The sequence below is a fragment of the Pseudorca crassidens genome, chromosome 18 (assembly GCF_039906515.1).
Source record: "Pseudorca crassidens isolate mPseCra1 chromosome 18, mPseCra1.hap1, whole genome shotgun sequence".
Taxonomy (NCBI): Eukaryota; Metazoa; Chordata; class Mammalia; order Artiodactyla; family Delphinidae; genus Pseudorca; species Pseudorca crassidens.
In genome coordinates this window covers 9,355,162-9,376,861 of record NC_090313.1, presented here as the reverse complement: position 1 = coordinate 9,376,861, position 21,700 = coordinate 9,355,162, and the positions used below count along the sequence as shown (strand labels likewise).

General features: G+C 39.9%; 1 protein-coding gene across 1 annotated transcript; it reads right to left on the bottom strand.

Annotated features, from left to right (window-relative positions):
- Positions 1 to 2,849: 2,849 nt before the first annotated feature.
- On the bottom strand, positions 2,850 to 21,455 carry CCDC168 (coiled-coil domain containing 168). Its single transcript, XM_067713970.1, is given in 5 exon segments — positions 2,850 to 2,878; positions 3,055 to 4,335; positions 7,336 to 14,258; positions 21,315 to 21,348; positions 21,446 to 21,455. Coding segments are annotated over 5 exon segments (8,277 nt in total).
- Between the last annotated feature and the right edge of the window lie 245 nt (positions 21,456 to 21,700).

Genomic DNA, 21,700 nt, shown 5'->3' with positions numbered 1-21,700 from the left:
CTGTATCTGATGAATCCTGGAGTTTGGGTTGTAGAAAAGAGGATCTTGTTTTTCTTAGCATGATTGCTTCTCCTTTCCTTCTTGTGTCCACTTCACAGTAAGGCAGAGAAGAGATGGAAACACAAGATTTTCTCTGAATCCCAACTCGTTCATCTTTATGTTCCTGCATCTTTTCCTCTTTTTTTTTGATGTTCAACTGTAATTCCCGTGCAATTGGAGACTGGTTCACCTCCAAAGCTATTCTTTTGGGATTCCTTATGTCTTCCAAAGCCATTTCCACTTTATCTTCATTCTCCTGTGACATATATTTTGATCTTTCTATGCTGCTTAAAATATCATCAGTTGGCTCCCCACATATTATCACTGCATCTGACAACCCCTGGAGGGTCAATGGTGGAAGGCAGAACCCTGACACTCCTCGCATGTATGCCTCTTCTTTCACTGCAGGACCCCATTCCATGTGAGGTGAAGACAGAATGGAAACACAGGGATTATTCTGAACTACAACTAGATCACGCTTATCTTCCTGCATCATTTTCTCTTGTTCTTTATTGTTCCACTGTGGTTCGTTTCCATGCAGTGTATGTGTAAAAAGTTTTTTCTTTCTTTTAAAAGGGGCACATTTGCAGCCCCTTATATCTTTCATGTATACTATATTGTCTTCATCTTCCTTCTTTTTCTGGGGCAAACGTTGTTTTGATTCTATCATGTTGCTTAAACTGTCTCTACTAATTGACTCTGCAAATGATGTTTTCCTGATATTTGATGATGCCTGGAGGTTTAGTGGTGGAAGGCAGTTCCATGGTGTTCCTGATTTATCTCTTCCTCCTTTTGTTCTTGAATTCAAATTAGGATGTGATAGAGATGGTAAGGAAGTAAACAGGTTTGTCAGTTTCACACCTGATTTACCTTTACCTATCTGCACATTGCTCTCTTGTTTTATAATGTTCAACAGCCCTGGCAATTCCTTTTCATTGAGTATACGTGACAGTGATGATTTCTTTGCTTTCAAGATAATGTTGGGATCCATTATTCCTTTCATATTGACTTTTCTTCTTTCCTTCTCCTTTTTCTGTGATACAGGTTGTTTTATTCTTTTTACATTATTTGAGATAATCTCATCAATTGTCTTTTTATTCAATTTGAGGTAAGGTAAAGAAGGGATGAAGTCAAATATACTTGTCAAAATCAAATCGGGTTTGACCTTTCTATGTTTTATATTTACCATTTTCTCTTTTATGCTCCACTGCAGTTCTATTCTATTGCCTGGGCTACCACCGTCAGTGGTATTAAATATATTTGAAAATAACAATTTCTCCAAAGTTCTTTGGGGGTGTATTATGCCTTTCTTAACTCCTCGCTTTAAGTCATTCTTCTGTCTTTTATTTTCAGGCAAAAGAGGCATATGGATAGAAAGAGAATGTGAAAATAATCCAGGTAAACATACCTCTTTTTGCACCTTTTTTTGATACGCTTTATGTAATTGCACATTCTTTCTAACTCTTAGCTTGGGGGAGCTAACATTTGATATTGAATCAATTACCTGCGCCCCATCCAGTGATTTCTCTCCTTTCAGCAATGAGACATTCTGATATTTTACAGTTTTAGTGAATGATTCTAAAGGCGGCCTTGTATTTTGTTTTGTTGTTTGCCTTGGAGGAATCGAGGGTACAGTCCATTCCAGGCCACAATCACATCCGGTATTTAGTTGATCTTTAGAAATCAAGTCTAATCCTTTTGTCCTGCTTGACACACTACCTACTTCCGATAATGCTTCCTTTGTCAGAGGTGTTAAATGTGGCAGCAGCCAGGGATCATTTTGAAGGTAAGACGTATGCTCCACAAGATTCTCAGACGGAGTCAACAAGTGCTGCCGGCTTTGTTCTATACTGGGTAAGTTTTGTCTTTCCTCACTCTTTTGAATACATCCAACAATAACACCCATTCCTTTTAATGCTTCCTTAGCCTGTGGAGGTGAATATTCACAGTTCATCCTATTTGTGCCATCTAGTTTTACTTCTTGCACTGGGGTATCAGTTTGACGTAGACCTGCTTGGGGGTGAGATGCAGACTTTCGAAGAGCCTCATAAGTACATTTCTCTTGCTGGTCTCCCCTTCCTGTAATAAGCGAACCAATTCCTTCTGCACTTGGAGTGTAATCCACTGTGCTAACTACTTCTTCTGATGCCTTCTTTTCACACAGCATCTTACTCTGAAATATATCTCTTGAAGAGTCAGAAGCAAGATTTGGACAAATATGTTGTATACGTTCTGGTTGCTCTTCTCTTCCTGCAATAGACAAGCCAATTCCTTCTGTATTTGAAATGTGGTACGTTGGACTATCGACTTCCTTTAATGCTTTCATTACCCTTAGCAATTTAATCTGAAGTATATTCATCAAAGAATGAGAAACAGATGTTGCAAGAGCCTTGCATATATTTTCTTGTTGATGTTCTTTTCTTTCTCCAATATGCAAATTAATTCCTTCTGAGCATGGAGGTTGATCCACTGGAATATCTGCTTTGTTTGATGCTTTCTCTACCACTGGGCTCAAAACCGTTGGACTGATTCCTTTGGCTGAGACTTCCTTCTTTCGCTTTCCAATATGGAGTTGATGCAATATGCAAGAGGAAACTGATTCCAGAAGATTTTCTTCTTTCTGGTTAGAACTATTTTGTTGCTTTGCCCTCCATTTTTTGGAAAACTTTATTTTCTGTCCATTTGATTTTGACAGACTGTCCATTAACTTTGGTTTCTCTTTTCTCCATGGATTTACATTTGAAACGATAGGGGTGTTAACATTTTCTTTCCCTGTTGCATTTCTTGCCCCTTTGACATGAAGAGGCTCCTCACTGGGGCAAGATAACGAATCCAGAATCTGTTCAGGAGCGTGATCTGGTTTCACTTCTCCTTTCTGCACTGCAGACATATATTGCTGGGCCTCTACATTTGTACAAAGAAATGTCTGTCCTTTTGAACCTTGTAAGATATCAGTTTCTCTTAATCCTCCTCTTCCCAATAGATGTGAAATATTTTTTCTGTCAATGTATGTACCTTCCTCAGAGACCTTTACTGTATTTTCCAAATGAGGAGTTTCCATAATGGGATACAAAGTATGCTCCAGGTGTGTCCTTGAAATACTTCCTTGTTTCAGCAGTTTCTGCTCCTTGCAAGTCTTCTGTTGAGAAGCATCCAACTCTGGGAGAAACATATTCTTTCCTTTTGAACTTAAGGAAATGTCCGTTTTCTTGGATACTTCTCTCCACTGTGGAGTTGGAAATGAATGTTGGGTCATGTCTCCATATCCCTCCTTTACTCCTGGTGTGATAAGGAATTTGTGTTTTGTGTGTAATCTAATTCTTGAGATGTCAAACGTAGTGCAGTTGGTTTCCCTCTTTTGTGAATGTCGATCAGGATATACTTCTCTTTTCAAATCTACTGAGAATTTGACATCGTCAGGCTCTTTCTTCAGTGGCTGGCTCATCATGAATCGGTATTTACATTGTGGGAGAACGTCTGGTGAAGCAATTTGGTACTTTTCTTCTTGCTCTCTAATATATTGTTTCAGTGTTTTAATATTTCTTGATTTAGCACTCTTAGCAATGGACTGTGAAAATGCTATTTGTCTTCTATTTAGTGCTTTCTCCAGCTTTGGCTCTGGAGGAATGTGTATCAGCCTTTGTGCCTTGCCTTTCTCCCTTTCTGCTTCCATCAATGCTTGAATTTGAGGTGGAATAGACCCAGAGTCACAAATAGTTTTCAGAACGAACTCTACCTCAGCGTTACCTTGCTGGAACCCCGGCTTCTGTTTCTTGATGTTACACCTCATTTCCTTTTCATTGCTCTGGGTTCCATACCCTGTTGTGTTATACATCAGGGAAACAAGTGGTTTCTTTGCCTTTGACTTTACCTGTTCAGTATGCATAGTGTTTGTCACACCTGCTGCTTTTGCATTACCTTTATGTTTTATGATTTTAGGATATTTAGGATTGTAAGCATAAGCAGAATTCTGGATGGTTCCTGAGACACATGGTTCTTGCTGTCTAGTTTGTAGAAACTCAAATGGCTGGGTATTTTGTGGAGGTGTTCCAAACAAAACCTGTTGTTCATACTCTTCTTCCTCTGTAACTCTTGCTTTGTTCAGGGCATTTCTCTTTTCAGAAGATTCTTCATAGTTACCCCAGGTACTAGGTGACTGCTCCATTTTTATGTGCGGTGGAATAGACGTAGAAGCATCTGTAGATTTTAGGTCTGCATTTAACACAGTTTTCTCTCTCTCTATGCCCACCTCCTGTTCCTGTTCTTGTTCCTTATTAATGCTTAAAGCAGCATGACCTGTGGCATTAACTGATTGTAAAATCACTCGGCTTTCAACTGGCAGCTCCATGTGTGTTGGTTGTACAGGACTAAACCTTGATACTCTGTCTATCTCTGTTTTGAATCTGCTTTGCCTTTTAATGTCAGAGGTATCCAATGTGAAGTAAATGGCATTTGTAAATATAACAGCCACATTTTTACCTTGCCAAATCTCTTTCATTTTGGTTTTTAAATTGGATCTAAGTTTTTTCCTCTGCTTTGTGGCAAACTGCCTATTGACTTTAAGTATCTGTGAAATGAGTGGCTCCTTTTTCTTCAGAGCTAAACATCTGGGATTCAGTATGATTTTCTCTTGTACTGTGTTTATCTGGCTTTCAGAGTCAGATAAAACAGGCGTGAACAAATCTAAAGGCCCCAAGAGAGCTGTGGCTAAGTTTTCCTCCGACTCTGCCTTTTTCTCTGTGATAAGACCACCCAGATTTTTGTGACGTGTTCTGTCATTATACAGAGTGTCCCTCGCTGCTGTATCGAATGAGAGTTGATCAATCACTAACTTGGGCGTTGGAATCTTAGCTCCCTCAGTGGTGAGGAGTAATCTCTCTCTCACACTTTCATTCCATTGCCTCTCTCTTATCTTGTACTTAACTTTGTGGGGTTTTTTAATATGGATTCCTGTAAGACAACTTGTGCTATTAAGCACCTGTAAAATTGATGGTTTCTCTGCCTCCACAATTACCTGCTTGGGACTCATTGTATTTTTCTTGTCTGCAACCTCTAATGTGTAACTCTGGCTTCTGGGTTCAGACGAATCAAGGCTGGAGAAATCTAAAGGCTTTAAGACAGTTCTTACTAAGTCACTTTGATTCCATGTCTTTTTCTTAGAAATAGGATGATCCCATATCCTCCTCGGATTTCCATCCCAGAGACCATCACATTGTATGGAACCAGTCTCTGACTTTCTAGCTTTTGGAAATGGGGTCTTTAGACCTACCATATATTGTATTCCCCCTTGAGTACGAAGACATTTCTTCAATGTTTGTACTCGAATAAAATTCATCACGTTTCTAGAAACAGCCTCTAAGATAGTTTCTCTAACGTGTTCTTCTTGCCTCATATTTTGCATGGCACAAGACAAATTCCAAGTCCTCCTGCCTTCTGAACGATTCAGTTTAGATTTTGGTTTGTAAGGGCCAAGATTTTTCATATGATGGGAACTGAAATGGAAGTGTTGACTATAGCGCAGAACTGATTCTGCTAACATTTCTGGGATATTTTCCTCTTCCTTTTTATGTGGCACATTCATTTTACCTGTGTTGCTGGATCTGCTTTGTGTATCAGTCAAATTGGCCTCCCATGCTTCCCCATCACTTGTTGATTTCTCTAGCTCTGGATAGGTATGGTTGTGTATTTTCACTCTTGGTCGATCCGTCCCTGTTTTTGGTGTGCTATCAATTTCAAAATCTATTTTGTTATCAGTTGAAACAGGTGTGGGAGATAAAAGCGCATCACCTATACTTCTATTTGGTTGCATGTCCTTTATCATAGACTTTAAATGGCCTTCCTGTTCCTTTCTACAGTACAGATGACCATCCTCAGTGATATTAAGCACCTGTGAAAAAAGAGGCTTCTTTGCCTTCATTGTTATACATTTGGGACCCATAAGATCTTTCCTTCCTGGAAACTGTAATGCCTTTTTCTGCCTTTTAGAGTCAGGTAAAACAGACATCATGGATATTGTTAGTAAATCTCTCGGCAACTCTTTATGTTTCTTGGCAATACGACCACCCACTTTCCTTCTAGAGCTTTCATTATATGGATCTCCAAGCACTGAGATCCCTGACTTGGGAGGTGGGATATTTTGATCAACTGTGTATTTTGTTATTTTTTGAGTTTTTATGTCTTCCTCTTCTTCTTCAAGTTGTTGGGAAGCTGCACTGGGAACATCCAGCTTCTTTGTGGAGCTCTGATCAGATGTAGTCCTATACACTGCCTCATCAATTAAAAGATCATCAAACATTGCTTTCCCTCTTTTTAGACGTGAACTCTTTTCACTTATTCTATGCAGTATGTCTGTTTGTGGTAGGATATTCTTTTTCAGCTCTTCAGTTTGAAATGGAATTATCAGAGGAGAACAAATAGATTCCAACATATTTTCCAAAACTAGTGCTTGTTGCCATGCTTCTTGCTCTGTAATAAGCATATTTTGATCTTTTCTACTTCCGGTCCTATTCAGGAATTGTAGACCTGCTTCAAATAAAACTTCCTTGCCCATTTTTTCTTTTTCATTTTGCCATCTTGATTCTGATATGCTGCTTGAGGTGCTCCATTTATTAGAGGTATATTTACACACTCTTTTCCCTTCCTCTTGTTTTAACTGTATAATATTGACTTTTTTTCTTAATGGGCCTTTCTTTGCTTTCAGTTTTTTGTGTGTTTTGATGGCAGGTGAAACAGGTGTAGGTGAAAAAAAGGTATTCATAAATATATTAGACATACTTTGAGATATTTCTTTGGCCATGTCATCCAAGGTGTAGACCTGTTCCTTTCCATGGCTGGGGGCACCAGACCTAGTGATATTAGTTGTCTTTAAAATGGATGCCATCTGGGCTTTCCCAGTTCTAGACTTAGGGATTAGTGCTGCATTTCTCAACCCTTTAATTTTAGGTGACGCTGGCATGTAGATACCAAAAGACTGCAGGGTTCTCACTCGTAAATCCTTTGGTAACCCTATTTTTTCCTCTGGAATAGAACCAGCAAGTTCCTTTGTAGGGCCTCTTTCAGATAGGATATCAGTCGGTGCTTTAACAGTTAAAGATTCACTAAGTGATTTCCCTGTCAATCGAGATAAAATCTTTGGACTCTGCGTTTTTGTTCTTTTTGGTAGCTTCTCAAATGGAAGTGAATTCAAAATAGAGCAAGACACAGGATGCAATACACTTTGTGTGAAAAGTGTGTGTTGCTGCAGCTCCTGAGCTATGGTAAGTGATTCTGGGATTTTTTCCCTTGCAGAATACTTACATTTTAGATCTGATTTCACAAAGTGAGGTTCCTTCATGTTAGGAGCATGGAAAGTGAGGTGCTGGGAATTCCATGGCGCTGCTTCTCCACCAAGGTCTTTGACTTCCTTCCTGACATTTGAGGCCCTGCCCTTCTCGCCCCTGGAATAGGGACACAAGGCTCTTTCTCTATCTGGCCACTGCCCTTGGTGTTGCAGCTCATGACTGAACCTCATCTTCCACGGCATGTCCGTCTCTACTTTACTTCTGTCATGCACTTTCATGTCCAGTGAAACCGCCATGGGAGAGGAAAAGGCATTCAGGATGACAGCTGCCACAGACTGACCTTGTTTCCTCATGGTTTTGTAGTTGCATTCAAATTGCCTACCATGGCTTGGTGCACCACATTTTGTGATGCTAAATGTCTTTGAAATCGGTGTCTTCTTTGCCTTCAAAGTTACACATTTGGGACTCATTTTATTTCTCTTGTGTGTAAGTTTTGAGTTGTTTCTTTTTGACACAGGTAAAGCAAGTGTGGATAAATCCAAAACCTGCGGAATTGCTGCTGGTAATTCTTGGGCTACTCCTTCCTTTCTCTCTGCAGTACGATCTTCCAGTACCCCAGAGTATTTTATCTGAATTAAAAAGTCAACAGTCTGTGATTTCAGGGTTTTTGGATGTAGGGCTTTTAAATAACCATTCCCAGGGATATTAAATATCTGTGAAATTGGTGCCTTCCTTGTCTTCATAATAACACATTTGGGACTCATTTTACTTTTTAAGGCTCTACATGTAAGCGTCTTTCTCTGCCTCTTAGATTCAAATAGATCAGGTGTGGAGGCATCCAAAGACCCCAGGACAGTTGCTTGTACATATTCTTTAAACTCTGCCTTTTCCTCTTTACCATGATCGTACAGGTACCCCGTACATCTCCCATTACTTGGGACATCACATTTCATTGTATCAATTAAAACTCGACCAATTAGTGATTCCTTTGACTTTAGAAAGGGAAGGGTTGAACTTGCTGACCACACTGTGCCATTTAGTGTCTGCTGGCTTCTCTTTGGCTCCTCTGCCTGGGTTGGATCCGGAAGCTGTGTTTGTCGTGGGATGTCTTGTTCTGTAACAAACAGAATTTTCCCACGTCCTTTGTTTCCCCATTTGTGAAGGTCAAGCTCCTTCCTCTGGCCTGAACAGAAGATGAAATGCTGGCTGTGCTGTGGAATTATCTTTAACAACATCTCCTGTTCACCTTCTTCTTCCTCTTCATCTTGAAGATTGGTTTCTTTGGTGTCACCTGGAGTAATATTACCTTCATGTGGTGATATCTCTTGCTTTACTTGTTTAGAACTGAGTCTTTTTTCCCCTAACATGTTTTTTTCCCTTTCTCTCTTGCTATACCTATTAACGGCAGGTATAATAGACATGACGGAGTACCTGGCGTCTGCCATTTTTTCACCTTGACCCACCTCTTTCATTTTGGTTGTTAAGTTATATCCCAATTCTTTTCTATGATTTGGGCTAGCACCAGCCTTGATATTGAGCATGTTTGAAATTGATGGTTTCTTTGCTTTTAAAATTCCACATTTGGGCTTCATTAAGGTTTTCATGTCTGAATATTGTTTGAAATTTCTCTTGCTTTTGGATATAGATAAAGAAGCCAGGCAGAAATCTAAAGTCACTGTCTCTTTCTTTTCAATACCATCAGCTCGTTCCTTTTGATGGTTTGCATCAGATGGAACACCACACTCTCTTTCAGAAACTATTTGTTCATCAATCTTTGCTTCTCCTGACATTGGAGGTGAAAACCTAGCATAGCTCTCTAGCTTTCTAAGTTGAAACTGATCCAATGTAGGGCATGAAGCAGAGCTTAAAATAGTCTGTGCAAAATGTGTTTGTGGTTGTACCTGAATATTTTTACTTCCTGGTTGTTTCAGTTCCTCATCTGATTTGACAAGGTCATGATCCTTCTTCTGATATATATTGAATATGAGGCCTTGGCAAGTCTCTGGAGCTGGTAAATCTTGCTCCCGTGCCTTCTCCGCCCCATCTTTCACACTGTTAGATAAACTACTCATATTGATAGAATCTGGGCAACATATTTTTCTTCCATTTGGCGATTTCCCTTGCACTAGCTGCATATGACTAAGTCTTGTTACCATTTGCATATCTGTCTCCACATTTAATCCAATACTCATTTTGATGTTGGGCAAAGTAGGCACCTTGAAGTGAATGATATCCAAAAATGCATCTGCTATATTTTTATTTTGCTGTGGATTCTTCATCTTTATTTTTAAATTGCATTGCAGTGCCTTGCTCTGCCTGCCATTAAGCATATGCAAAATTGATGGCTTTTGTTCTCTCATAGTTCTATACCTACGACTCACTGTTTTTTGCTTCCTTGCTAATTTTAATATGTTTTTCTTCCTTTTAGATTTAGAAACAAAGGGGTCAACCGAATCAGAAAACTGTGGGAAGGTCACTTGCAAATTTTCTGGTAACTCTGAATTTTTCCCCACAAAATAAGAATCTAGTTCCCTTTTAAGGTTTCCACCAGATGGTAGGCCACACTCTGTTGTAGTGTTCAAAAGTTTATCAAGTGATGAGTTCCCTGCCTCAGGAGCTGGAATCTCCAGACCCGTAGGGGCTGTTATGTCATCTTCTGGTTTGTTGATCTTCTGGAGTTCCTTAGCTTCTTGAGGACCCATCTGGAGGCCAGTCTGCAAAGCAGTTTGTGTAAAGCATGTTCGGTGCTGTATATCTTGTTCCTGTGTTAAACGGTCCAGTGCTGGGTCTGGTTTGGCAAGGTGGGTCTCTTTCCCTTGATACCCATTGATCCAGAGGTACTGGGTATGTTGCGGAGCAGTTACTAGCAACATTTTTTGCTCCTCTTCCTCTCCATCTTGTACTTTTTCTTCTCTGTCATAGAATGCACTACTCTTATCAAAGAAATCAACATACTGTGGTCTCCCCTCACCTGCTAGTCCCTGGAGCTTTACCTGAGCATGGCAGAAGCTGTTTGTCTCTTCTTGTAACCTGCTGTACACAGGAGAGTAAAGGGTGTTTAGAAATTCATAAACCAGCCCATTAGCTTGGTTGATCTTTTCAAACTTGGCCTTAAAGTCAGATTCCAGTTCCTTTCTATGACCTGTGATATTACATATTTGTGAAATTGATGGCTTCAATGCCTTCATGTGTACAGACTTGGACTTCACTCTACTTTCTAAGTGTGAGAATCTTACTCTATTTTTCTTCACTTTAGAATGAGATAAAACAGGCATGTGGCAAATAAAAGTCTCTGGGAAAATTGCTGGTAAATCTTTGGGTAACTCTGCCTTTGTTTCTGTAAAAGAATAAACCATTTCCCTTGTATCACTTCCATAATCTGGAACATCACTTTCTCTTGTTGTTAAAGGGTCTCCAATCAGTGATTTTTCTGATGCTGGAGGAGGCATCTCAGAATGTGCAGTGCATCTTAAATCTGTTTGTGTGGTCAGGCTTTTCTTCATATTCTCAGCATGAAATGGATCTGTTATGGCCGAGTAAACAGACTCCATCATGATTTCTGCAAATGTGACTGGTTGTTGCATTTCTTTCTTTGTTTTAAGCTCTTTCTCTGGAGATGCATCCAATCTGAGGTTTCAGCAATCCTCAAGGACAGCTTCTGGTGAAGCTTCTCTGTCCCCACTCATTTCATCTTGCAATTTAGCTGCTTCTGGTGTGTCTCCAGAGTCACTTCCTTTAGTAATGGTATCTGAACACTTTTCTTCTCTTTCAACTTCTGATATCTCTTGTTTTAGCTTGGTATGACTGTGATTCTCTGCATTTAATCTGCTGTGTGTTCTAATATGAGGCAAAATAGACATGTGAGGGTCAAGAACACTCAGAAGCATATCTGCCACAGTTTCTTGCAGTATTTGTTTAATCATGATTTTGAAATCACCTCTCAATCTTCTTCTATGATGTATTGGTGGTGTCTTTACTTTCATAATTACACGGTTGAGACAGAGTACATTTTTGGTTTCTGGTAATTTTTTTCTGATTCTCCGCCTTTTCACACGTGATAAAGGAAGCATATGCCTATGGAAAGACCCCAGGGCAACTTCAGGTAAAACTCTTTTTAAGTCTTCCTTTTTTTCTGCAATTTGATCATCCAGGGGCTTTCCGGGGCTTCCACACAATGCAACACCATGTTCTGTTGTTTCAGTTAAAACTGGCAAGCTCTCTGACACTGTAAGAGGATGCACTGGATCTGCGGTTTCCCTGCCTGTAGGTCTGTCTGTGCTTTGCTTCACCTTCTCAACTTGAAATGGATCCATTGTGGGGCATGGACCAGTCCCCACAATTGTTTCTGTAGAAAGAGTGTGTGGTTGTACCTCTAGCTCTTCATTTTGAGTTGTTCTACTTTCTGAACAGCTATGTTCTATTTCAAATTTGACGTACTTGGGCTTCTGCTTTAGTTGTAGACTCAACCTGAAACCTGGTGTTAGCTGTGGATCTGCTTCTTGTAGAGCCTGTTGTTCTTCCTCTCTGTCATGTTCCTGTGGTTTTTTAAATATACATCTCTTCTCAATGTATTCTGCACTCCATGTTTTCTTGTCATCTGGTAATTCGTCTTGCTTTACGGCTGAATGACTAAGCCCTATTCTTGATGTATCTGTCTTGGTTTTTAATCCACTCTGCGTTTCCATATGAGGTGGTTCAGAAAGGGCAGTGTGAGTGGCATCGTGAAATGCATCAGATATTCTTTCATCTTGCCTATTTTTTATGCTGCTTCTAGTGTTGCATTCAAGTCCCTCACTTTCACTTAGGTCACCATCTTCTGTAACATTAACTATTAATGGTTTCTTTTCCTTCTCAATTACACCTTCTGGACTCTCTTGAATTTCTCCACCTGCTGATTGTTCACTGCTTTTATGCTTTTTGGTTCCTAGTGAAATGAGCAAGTTGACATCTGAAGACTCCAGAACAATTTCAAGAAAATCTTTTTCGTGGGTATTTCCCTTTGGAAAGCACCTTTGCATTTCTGATGTACTAGTTGGTAACTTCTCTCCATTTGTAAGTAGAAGATGTGAATTCTCTGTACTTTTTAGGTCCTCCCAGGTTTTCTTTCTTCTGTCTGACTCCATTTTGGGAGAGGAATCAAATTTCTGCAAAGGTGCTGATATAGCTTCTTCTAAAGGTGTCTCATGCTTTGCAATATGCAGGTCAGATGTTTTTTCACTATTTGGGGCACAAAACTCTGCAATATCGATTTCCTTTGCTTGTAAAATTGGGTCTTTAAGAGACTCTTTATTCTTCCAGTTTGTTTCTATTAATGAGGAACAAGGTGCTTTTTGTTTATAAGCATTGACCATGAAAGACTCTTCTAGCTGAGGTGGAATTTTTGGTGAAATGTTTTTTAGTTCTTTATTGTCTCTGCCATGATGCTTTTCGTTTTTAGTACTCCCTGAGGTTCCTCTTTTCTCAACAGGCCCTGCATAGTTGACTTTCTCTGCATACCGTGACTTACTTTGCTTCAGCAGAAAATGTCTACATCCTGTTAAACCTGGCATAAATTTCACTAGTCTTTTCCTGGAATACTTCCTAATATAAGGAGGAACAAGCTTGAAAGCATAAGTACGACACAACGCTATACCTGATACACCTTTTCTTTGATGTAACTCTTTCTTCTTAGTTTTATACCTGTGTCTTAACTTGCTACATTCTGAAGTGTGACATACTGTGATTTGAAATACTGGCAAAGTTGATGTTTTCCTTGACTTTTGAGGTGGAACTTTGAGACTAAATTTACTTTTACTGTGTAATGTTTTTCTTCTGTTTTTCTGCCTGGTCATGGTAGGTGAAAGAGGCACTGAGCCATATGCAGGATACTGATTTAATTTTGAGCTAGCAATTTGTTTCTGGCCCTTTGTCTTTACACTCTTTAGTTGTGGCATCACTTTAGCAACTGAATTTGGGCTTAGAGTTAAAACTAGATGTCTGGCATTATTAAAAATATTATTTTGCCCTGGGATTGAATATTGAATCTTGTTTGAATCTTCAAACCAAACAGAATATTGGGCCTCTTCTGAGTGTTTTGTATCAGACTCTAGGTCCTTGATTGAATCTTGAGTCTCAACAGAATGTGGGACTTGGACCAAATGTTGGCTCCTGTCCCTATGTTGGGTCTGGAAGGAGCCTTGTGTGCTGCTGGTAAGTGGTTTCCTCATCAAATCTTGAGGCAGAGCAACGTATCTGGCCTTGATATCAGGCTGGCTATTGATTGATTCCTGGTTGTTAACAAGTTGTTGGGCTTGACTAGTAAACTGGGCTTCAGAAAAATCTTGATTCGGAAGAGCACTTTGTCCCGGAAAAGAATCTTGTGCTTCGGCAGAAATGTCCATTCTAACAGAATGTTGATTCTGAATCAAGGGCTCTTGAGACCTTGAGTACAGATAGGTAGTTTTACTCTCTAAAGTAGCTTTGGATGTTAAAGGCATTTTATTTCTCACATTTTCTTCCAGAAGTCTGACTTGGTCTCTAGAAAGAAATAAATGGGCAGGAGGGTGTGGTGCCACATCTATATCTTCACTTTCTATAATGATTCTAGAAATTCTTGAAAAGTTAAAGTCAGAAGAAAACATCAAATTTTTATTTTCGTTGGCTTTCATTATGGAAGATAATTTCTTAGATGAAAACTGTATTGTTTCATGTTCGTTTTCAGGACACCCTCTGCACCTTGGAAAAATCTCCTGTACTTCTGAATGAAACAGTGACAAAGATGAGCTAGTACCATCTGAAGATGGCTCATGATTTTCACTAAAGTGACTTATGCGATATTTACTTTCACTGGTACTTGCCCGTGTTGGTTCATCTGGCAGTGAAACTCTGTCTCCAGAGTTACCTTCATTTCCTTCAGATGTAAGTGATGAAGTAATTGTTCTTTCTGAAAAGTCATCAACTCTGAATATAAGAAAAGAGTGTGTAAATCAGTTGTCACTGAGGACCTATTTCCTACAGGAACTCTCTTTTAGATTTAAGGAAACCCAATAGAGTATATAAAAACATAGCTCAATATAGAGATAAATTGGAAAGTCATTGTCCACATTACAAAATTATTCATTACCTAGTGTCATTCATTTAATAAATCAATCCACTGACAAAGTGAAGTAAATTATTTTCATATCTAGGAGAATGAGGGATTTTTTCCTCAAAAACCTGTCCAAAAGTCTACTTTTGACTTGTCTATTTTGACAGTCAAAGTTGCAGGTTAAGATTATATCCTTTTAAAAGGAATATCAGTTTGTTTCTGTTCTCTGTATGAAAGTTTTGACAAGAGTAAAAATATCCTTATGGAACTTTAAGAGGTACCACAGAAGAATGTCCAATACCATAAACTATAGCTTTCTATAAATAAGTCCAGATTATTTTAACAGCTGTTTGTTTTTGATCAAGAGAAAAGCCTACATTTTAGGGTAGTGCTTCTCAACATACTTTTGGGTTGAACTAATGATCATGGATGTGGACTCTCCAATATCCTTTCTACCGCAAATGATTAGGCTTGGTCTAACAATGTTCAGACCAGCAGCATCAGGGTCACTTGGGAAATGATCAGAAATGCAAAATCTCAGGCCCCACCCTAGACCTACTGAATCAGACACCTGGGGATGGGGCCCAGAAATCTGAGTTTTAACAAGCTTTCCAGGTGATTCTGATGCACCGTAAGTTTTGTTTAATGGTAAGGCAGCCTAAAGTCATCAACTGAAACTCATATAAGCTAAGTCAGAAATTCTGGTAGCTGTTTGTTCAGGGCACATAGATTATCTTGTACTTTACTGGAAGAATGACCCTACTTTTAAATAATGCTTCATCATAAACAATGAAGATAATGTATGAAATCATCAAAATATACCCCATCACAAAAATCATTTTTTCTAAATGCTTTTTTTTTTTTTTTGCGGTACGCAGGCCTCTCACCATTGTGGCCTCTCCCATTGCGGAGCACAGGCTCCGGATGCGCAGGCTCAGTGGCCATGTCTCACAGGCCCAGCTGCTCCACGACATGTGGTATCTTCCCAGACCGGGGCACGAACCCGTGTCCCCTGCATCGGCAGGCAGACTCTCAACCACTGTGCCACCAGGGAAGCCCTCTAAATGCTTTTTTATACAGGAAAATCTCATTGATTTGGATTCTGCTAATTAGGATTTGGAGTAGTTTAGGCTAAACTACTGATTGCCTTTTTTCATAGAGAACACAAAATTATTAGGTGAATATTTAAAATATGTTAAATACTTCTTCAACTTCTCTCAACTGTTAAGAGAATTTATTAACATCTAATATACAGGCTGTATAGACATCTTTGTTACCAACTGTGATGATTAATTTTATGTGTCAACTTGACTGGGCTGAGGGATGCCCAGAAAGCCAGTAAAACACTCTTTCTGAGTGTCTGTGAGGATGTTTCTGGAGGAGATGAGCATTTGAATCAGTAGACTGAGTAAAGAAGATATGCTCTCACCAACTGGGTGGGCATCATCCAATCCGTTAAGGGCGTGAATAGAACAAAAAGACGGAGGAAGAGCAAACTCTCCCTCTCTCTTCTTGAGACGGGACATCCATCTTCATCCATCCTGCCCTCAGACATCAGAGCCCCTGGTTCTTGGGCCTTTGGACTCTGAGACTTACACCAGTGCTGCACACCCTGTCCCCGCAGGGCTTCTGCCTTGGACTGAATTATATCACTTGCTTTCTTGGTTCTCCAGCTTTCAGAGGGCACATCATGGGACTTCTCGGCCTCCATAACCATGTGACCCGATTCCTATAAATCTCCTTTTATATTTATCTATCTATCTATCTATTAATCTATCTTCCATTGGTTCTATTTCTCTGGAGAACCCTGACTAATACACCTACCCATTATCTTTAGTATCATGTCACCTCTGGTAACACCGTTTGTCCTTACTACTAGAGCCAAATTGGGAGTTGCAGTAATGATCATGGATGTGGACTCTTCAACATTCATTCTACCCCAAATGATTAGGCTAAATCTAACATGGTAATTAGATTAGGAATGGGCATGAACTCATCCCAGCATAAGACAAAGATTTTTAACAACTTCTGGGAAAAGTTGCCTTGTTCCCAGGAAAGACAGAGAAAAAAATGGCCTCTTCCTCTGGACAATGCTGGTCTGATTTTGAAACTCTTGTGGCCATCTTTCTGTTCACCTTAAGGTAAAACCAACATGAGGAAAGGCAGAGGGAGAGTTACAGGACCTTAATGAAGTTGTTGAGGCACTGTATCAACCAATTTTGAAGCAAATCCTACCTCAGGATTTCCTATTATATGATTATTATAAATTCTCTTCTTGGTATGCCAGTTTGAATCATGGTTTTCTGTTACTTGAGAATTAAAATATTCTAACTGATACAGGCAGGATGCATAAGCATTCTAGGGAATCCAGGTGACCCTAACAAGTTATAGCAGTGTCCAGACATAATTAGGATAAAATTTCCTCAGGACAGGTGTATTATTCACTTAGGAAAGTGAACAGTGAAAATATGAGACATATACAGAGTTAGTTTTTTGCACATTTCAGGGAAAATATAGAAAAAAGCTGAAATGTAAGACCAATATTTCAACAATTTAATATTATGATTTTAAACATAATAAAACAATGCTAGATGTATGTTGAACCAACCTTGCATTCTTGAGGATAATCCCACTTGGTCAGAGTATATAATCCTTTTAGTATGCTGCTGAACTTGGTTTGCTAGTATTTTGTTGAGGGTTCTACATCTATATTCATAAGGGATATTGGTCTGATACCTAACTTGTATACCTTATATAACTATTTGTCTTTCCTGCTCTGGAGAGCTTCCAGACCACATATTCTCCTGGGTATCCTTCTAACCCACTGGTAGCTCTTTGTCAGTCTTCTTTGCTGGTTCCTCCTCTTCTTCCTGCCCTCTTTGAAGCGCCCCAGGGCTCAGCCCCTGCTCCTCTTATCTTCTCACAGTCCCTTTGTAATCTCACCCTCTCTGTGGCTTTTAATACTGCCTATGTGCCAAGAACCCCCAAACTCACTGTCTCTACCAGACATCTCTCCCAGACTACTTACTATCTCTATTGGATGCCCAATCAATCTAAGACTCAACAGTTGCAAAACAAAATTCCTCATTTCCCCATCAAAACCTGCTCCAGGGCTTCCCTGGTGGTGCAATGGTTGAGAGTCCGCCTGCCGATTCAGGGGACACGGGTTCGTGCCCCGGTCCGGGAAGATCCCATATGCCACAGAGCGGCTGGGCCCGTAAGCCATGGCCGTTGAGCCTGCATGTCTGGAGCCTGTGCTCCGCAATGGGAGAGGCCACAATGGTGAGAGGCCCACATACCACAAAAACAAACAAAAGAAAACCCTGCTCCACCCACAGCTTTCATCATCTCAGTTGATGACAACTGCACCTTTCCTACTTGCTCAGGTAAAAATCTTGGAGTCATCTTTGACTCCTTTCTCTCACATCCACACACTCCACTGATTCTACTTTTTGAAGTATATCCTAACCACTTCTTACCACCTCCACTGCTACCACCCTGGTTTAAGTTACCTTTATCTCTCACTTGGATTACTTGCAAAAGCCTGCTGTCTGCTTAGACCCTTGACCCAGTATAGTCTACTCTCAACACTGCAGGCAGAATAATCCTTTAAAAATATAAGACAGCACATATAATTCTCCCACATAAAACTCTACAATGATCCTCTGTTGTCACTCAGAGTAAAAGCCACTGTCTTTAAGATGGCCTGCAGGGTCCAACCATGATCTGGTCACCTATTCTCTAACCTCTCTAATACTCTTCTACCATTTCTGTTTGGTTAACTCCCCATCCCTCCAAGGCTTTAGTCAAATCCCACCACATATATTGCACCTACCTCTCTTCTCCTACTTCTGGCACCCTGATTCCTCTTACCCTACACTATCTTTTGTTTCACCATATTACATATAATTATCACTACCTCCCATATAATTTATTTATCATGTTGTCATTTACTATCAGACTCTCCTCTGTCTAAAACATAAGGGGGGAAGCAATGTCTGTTTTGTTCACCGCTGTATCTCAAGGGCCTGCAGCACATTGTAGGCCCTCAGTAATATTTGCTGAGTGGCCATTTTCACCTCTAGCTTTCTAATGGCTAATGCTTGTCCATAGCAAGCTGATCCACACATACAACCCAACCCGTTCTTCAGGTTCAATGAAGGGGGAAAAATACACATACACAAACCACCCATACATGTGGCTAACTTTAAGGAAAAGCTAGAGGCAGATATAGAAGGGAGTTAACTACAGCAATACAAGCAACTCCCACTTAACCGTTAGGTATGTCTGTGTATTTTTAAAATGTCCTTTGGCCTCTCCCCACCAGGGAATCTCAACTGGCCTTTGAAAATTTAAAAAGAACTCCCCATACTCCTAGGAAAAGACTGACAGCTCTATAGCCATGGCAACAAGTCCTAGAAGTGGTTGTAAATCAGTTAAATCAATCAATGGCGTAGAGTCACAGCATAATCCTAGAGTCATAGTAACAAACACCAAACCTGCTTTTAAACAATTTTGTCTATCAATGGTAACTCGCTTCAGGAAATACACTTCTGAAACCAACCAGTGACAGCTTTAATCTTTGAAACTCAGGCAACTGATGGCAGACTTTCCCAGGAACACACATCTAAGGCTGAGGTCAACCCTGAAACAAACCATTTCCCAAAACTCAATGGATATAAGATCAGCAGTTTGCATGGCTCACCGAGACTCTGCCTGGCCAGCACGGCTCTCCCTGACTCCGGATACTGAGTGGTAGGCTCATCCTTTGACGTCCTTTGTGCCATTCGGTCCTGAGCCCCACATGCTTCCCCCGCTCCTCCCTGCTCTCTGTTCTGCCGCTCCTCCCTGCTCTCTGCCCACCCCTCCCCTTTCTCTTCTCTCTCATCTCATAAGCAAGACAAAACCCACTCAGTCTCTGATGCAGTGCAACTTTAACCATTTTTATGCCTGAGGTTCTACCAATATTTAAGCCCTTTTACCTCAAAATAATTTAAGAGGCTCTCCCAAATATAATTCTACCCCAAAAAGGAATTCTGGTGCCAAGGTAAAATATTTTTGCTTTGTTACACATATCATTTTAACGAATCTTCATGACATTCCTAAGAGGTAATTCTTCTAACTGCTATTTTGAAAGTAAGGAAAAGGAGTGAGTTTAAGTCATTTGCCCAAGGCCATGCCATCATTTAGAGGCAGAACTATGACATACACCTAGACCTTTGTAATTCAAAATGTGTTTTTTCACTACAATGTAGTACTGCCACCATGGAAGCCATATCTCTTTCCTAACCCTCTTCCCTCAACACCATCCCCCCCAATCTCTTCTTCTCAATTACTTTTCCCTAAAGCCTATTAAAAGTATTTAATTGCGCCTAAGCAGGAATGGAATAATGGCACAGAGGGGTGGGGAAACTCTCAGATTATCTTGATCCTGGTGCTAAAAGTCCTTTTCCACCCACTTCCTCTTGTGGCTTCCTCTCTTGTCTGTCAATCCTCTGGCTTTTAGTTCCATGAGAATCTTCAATCTCAGTGCACACCTAAGCGCTGTACGCCTCAAACACCAACTCCTGGTCTGTCCAGTTGACTTCTGGATGGTTGTTTATGGTGGATGCACTTCTGAGGTGTCCTGGTTTGCTCTGGTATTCCTGTTCCCAGCCAACCCCGACCGGGATTCCAGCTCCCCATACTTCCAGATACTGTTACTGCTTCTCAGGACACCCACTTTATAACTAGATTTGCTAGTACTCAATATAAAAATAGAGCAACCAGGTTAAATGAATAAAGCCCCTTTACACCTGACAACTGAAAGAAATTAATTTTCAGATGCATACTCCACACAGCTAGCTACTAGTGATCTAGCTATAACACAAAACTGTGTCACTCCTACGCTTAACCACCTTCAGTGGCTACTCACTATCAGAATAAACTCCAAGCTTCTTAACAGGGTATAGAAACTCCCCCATGATCTGACTCCTGCGTATTTTTTCACCTTCATCTCCCACTACTCCCTGACTCGTCCTTAGCATTCTAGCAACTCTGATATCATCATAATTTATTGTACATACCCTGTTCCTTATTTCCTTTCCTCTGCTCATGGCTTATAATTGCCTTTCTTATCCTCCTAACCCACTGTCTTTTTCTGACTAATTTTCACTTATCCTTTAAAATTCAGCTCCAGTATAACCTTCTTCATGAAGCCAGCCCAACACCCCTATGCTGGCTTAGGTACCTCCTAGATGTTCTCATAGTATTCCAATCACTGTGTTACCGAACTGCAAGCAATCATCTCTAGATCTATGTCTCCTCCACAAGAGTATAAGCTTCCGGAGAACAGATACCATCTTATTAATTGTATCCCAGTATAAAACCCAATGTCCATTGTATAGTGATATCTAACGATTGCTGAACGGACTTTGATGAAACCAATTAAGATACTGATAGCAACAAGAGTAGTGATGTCTGTATTTAATCTCTAGCACTCAGGCATCCTTAGGATGCTGATGATATAAACTCATTTCATGTCACTCTTGCAGCACTTAGCTCAGGATCTGCTCGGTTCACAGTAGGTGCTAAATGAATATTTTTCAACTGAATTTTCAGAACTGGTGATTATTACTTCTTCATGTGTATTGGAGAGAGGATGGGGTAAGGAAGCAAGCCACTTAACCTCTCTAAGGTTTATTTTCCTCATTTGTAAAAACAGTAATGAGTCTACCTACCTAAAAGGATAATTTCAGCAGTACATAAAAAGCCATTTAACACAGCTTGGAACAGAGCAACCATTTAAAAAATCAGAGTTCGACTGAATTATGATGTTGAACAGCTGTCATCCTCTATACAAATGGGAAAACCCTTTTCTGTAATTCAGATGTAATTTTGAGTAGAACAAAACCAACCTGTTTCATCTAATTTCAAAATACGTCACTTACCTTTCTTCTGAAGATGAATGAATTGACCAGTTACCTAGAGATAAATCGGAATAAAAAATGTCAGAGCACCAAAAGGAGCAGCTCAGGCTGAACAAGTTTTATATTAAAATATTAAATTGTAGGATACTTACCAAATTTCATGCTTTTAAGGCAACTGTCTTCTTTCTGTTTCAAGGGAGACAATAAAATATTAGAGTAATCCAAATATCAAACTTCCACAATTTTATAAGTTATTCTTATGTGTTACTTTGAAAAATCAGGGAAAAGGAAATCAAGCATTTCTTCTTACCTTGTGGGCATCTGTATTATCCTTCTCTGAAGGAAGTGCAGGCTTCTTCTGAAAGGCTGTACAAATCTTTATGAGTACGATCTCAAAGATAATTCCC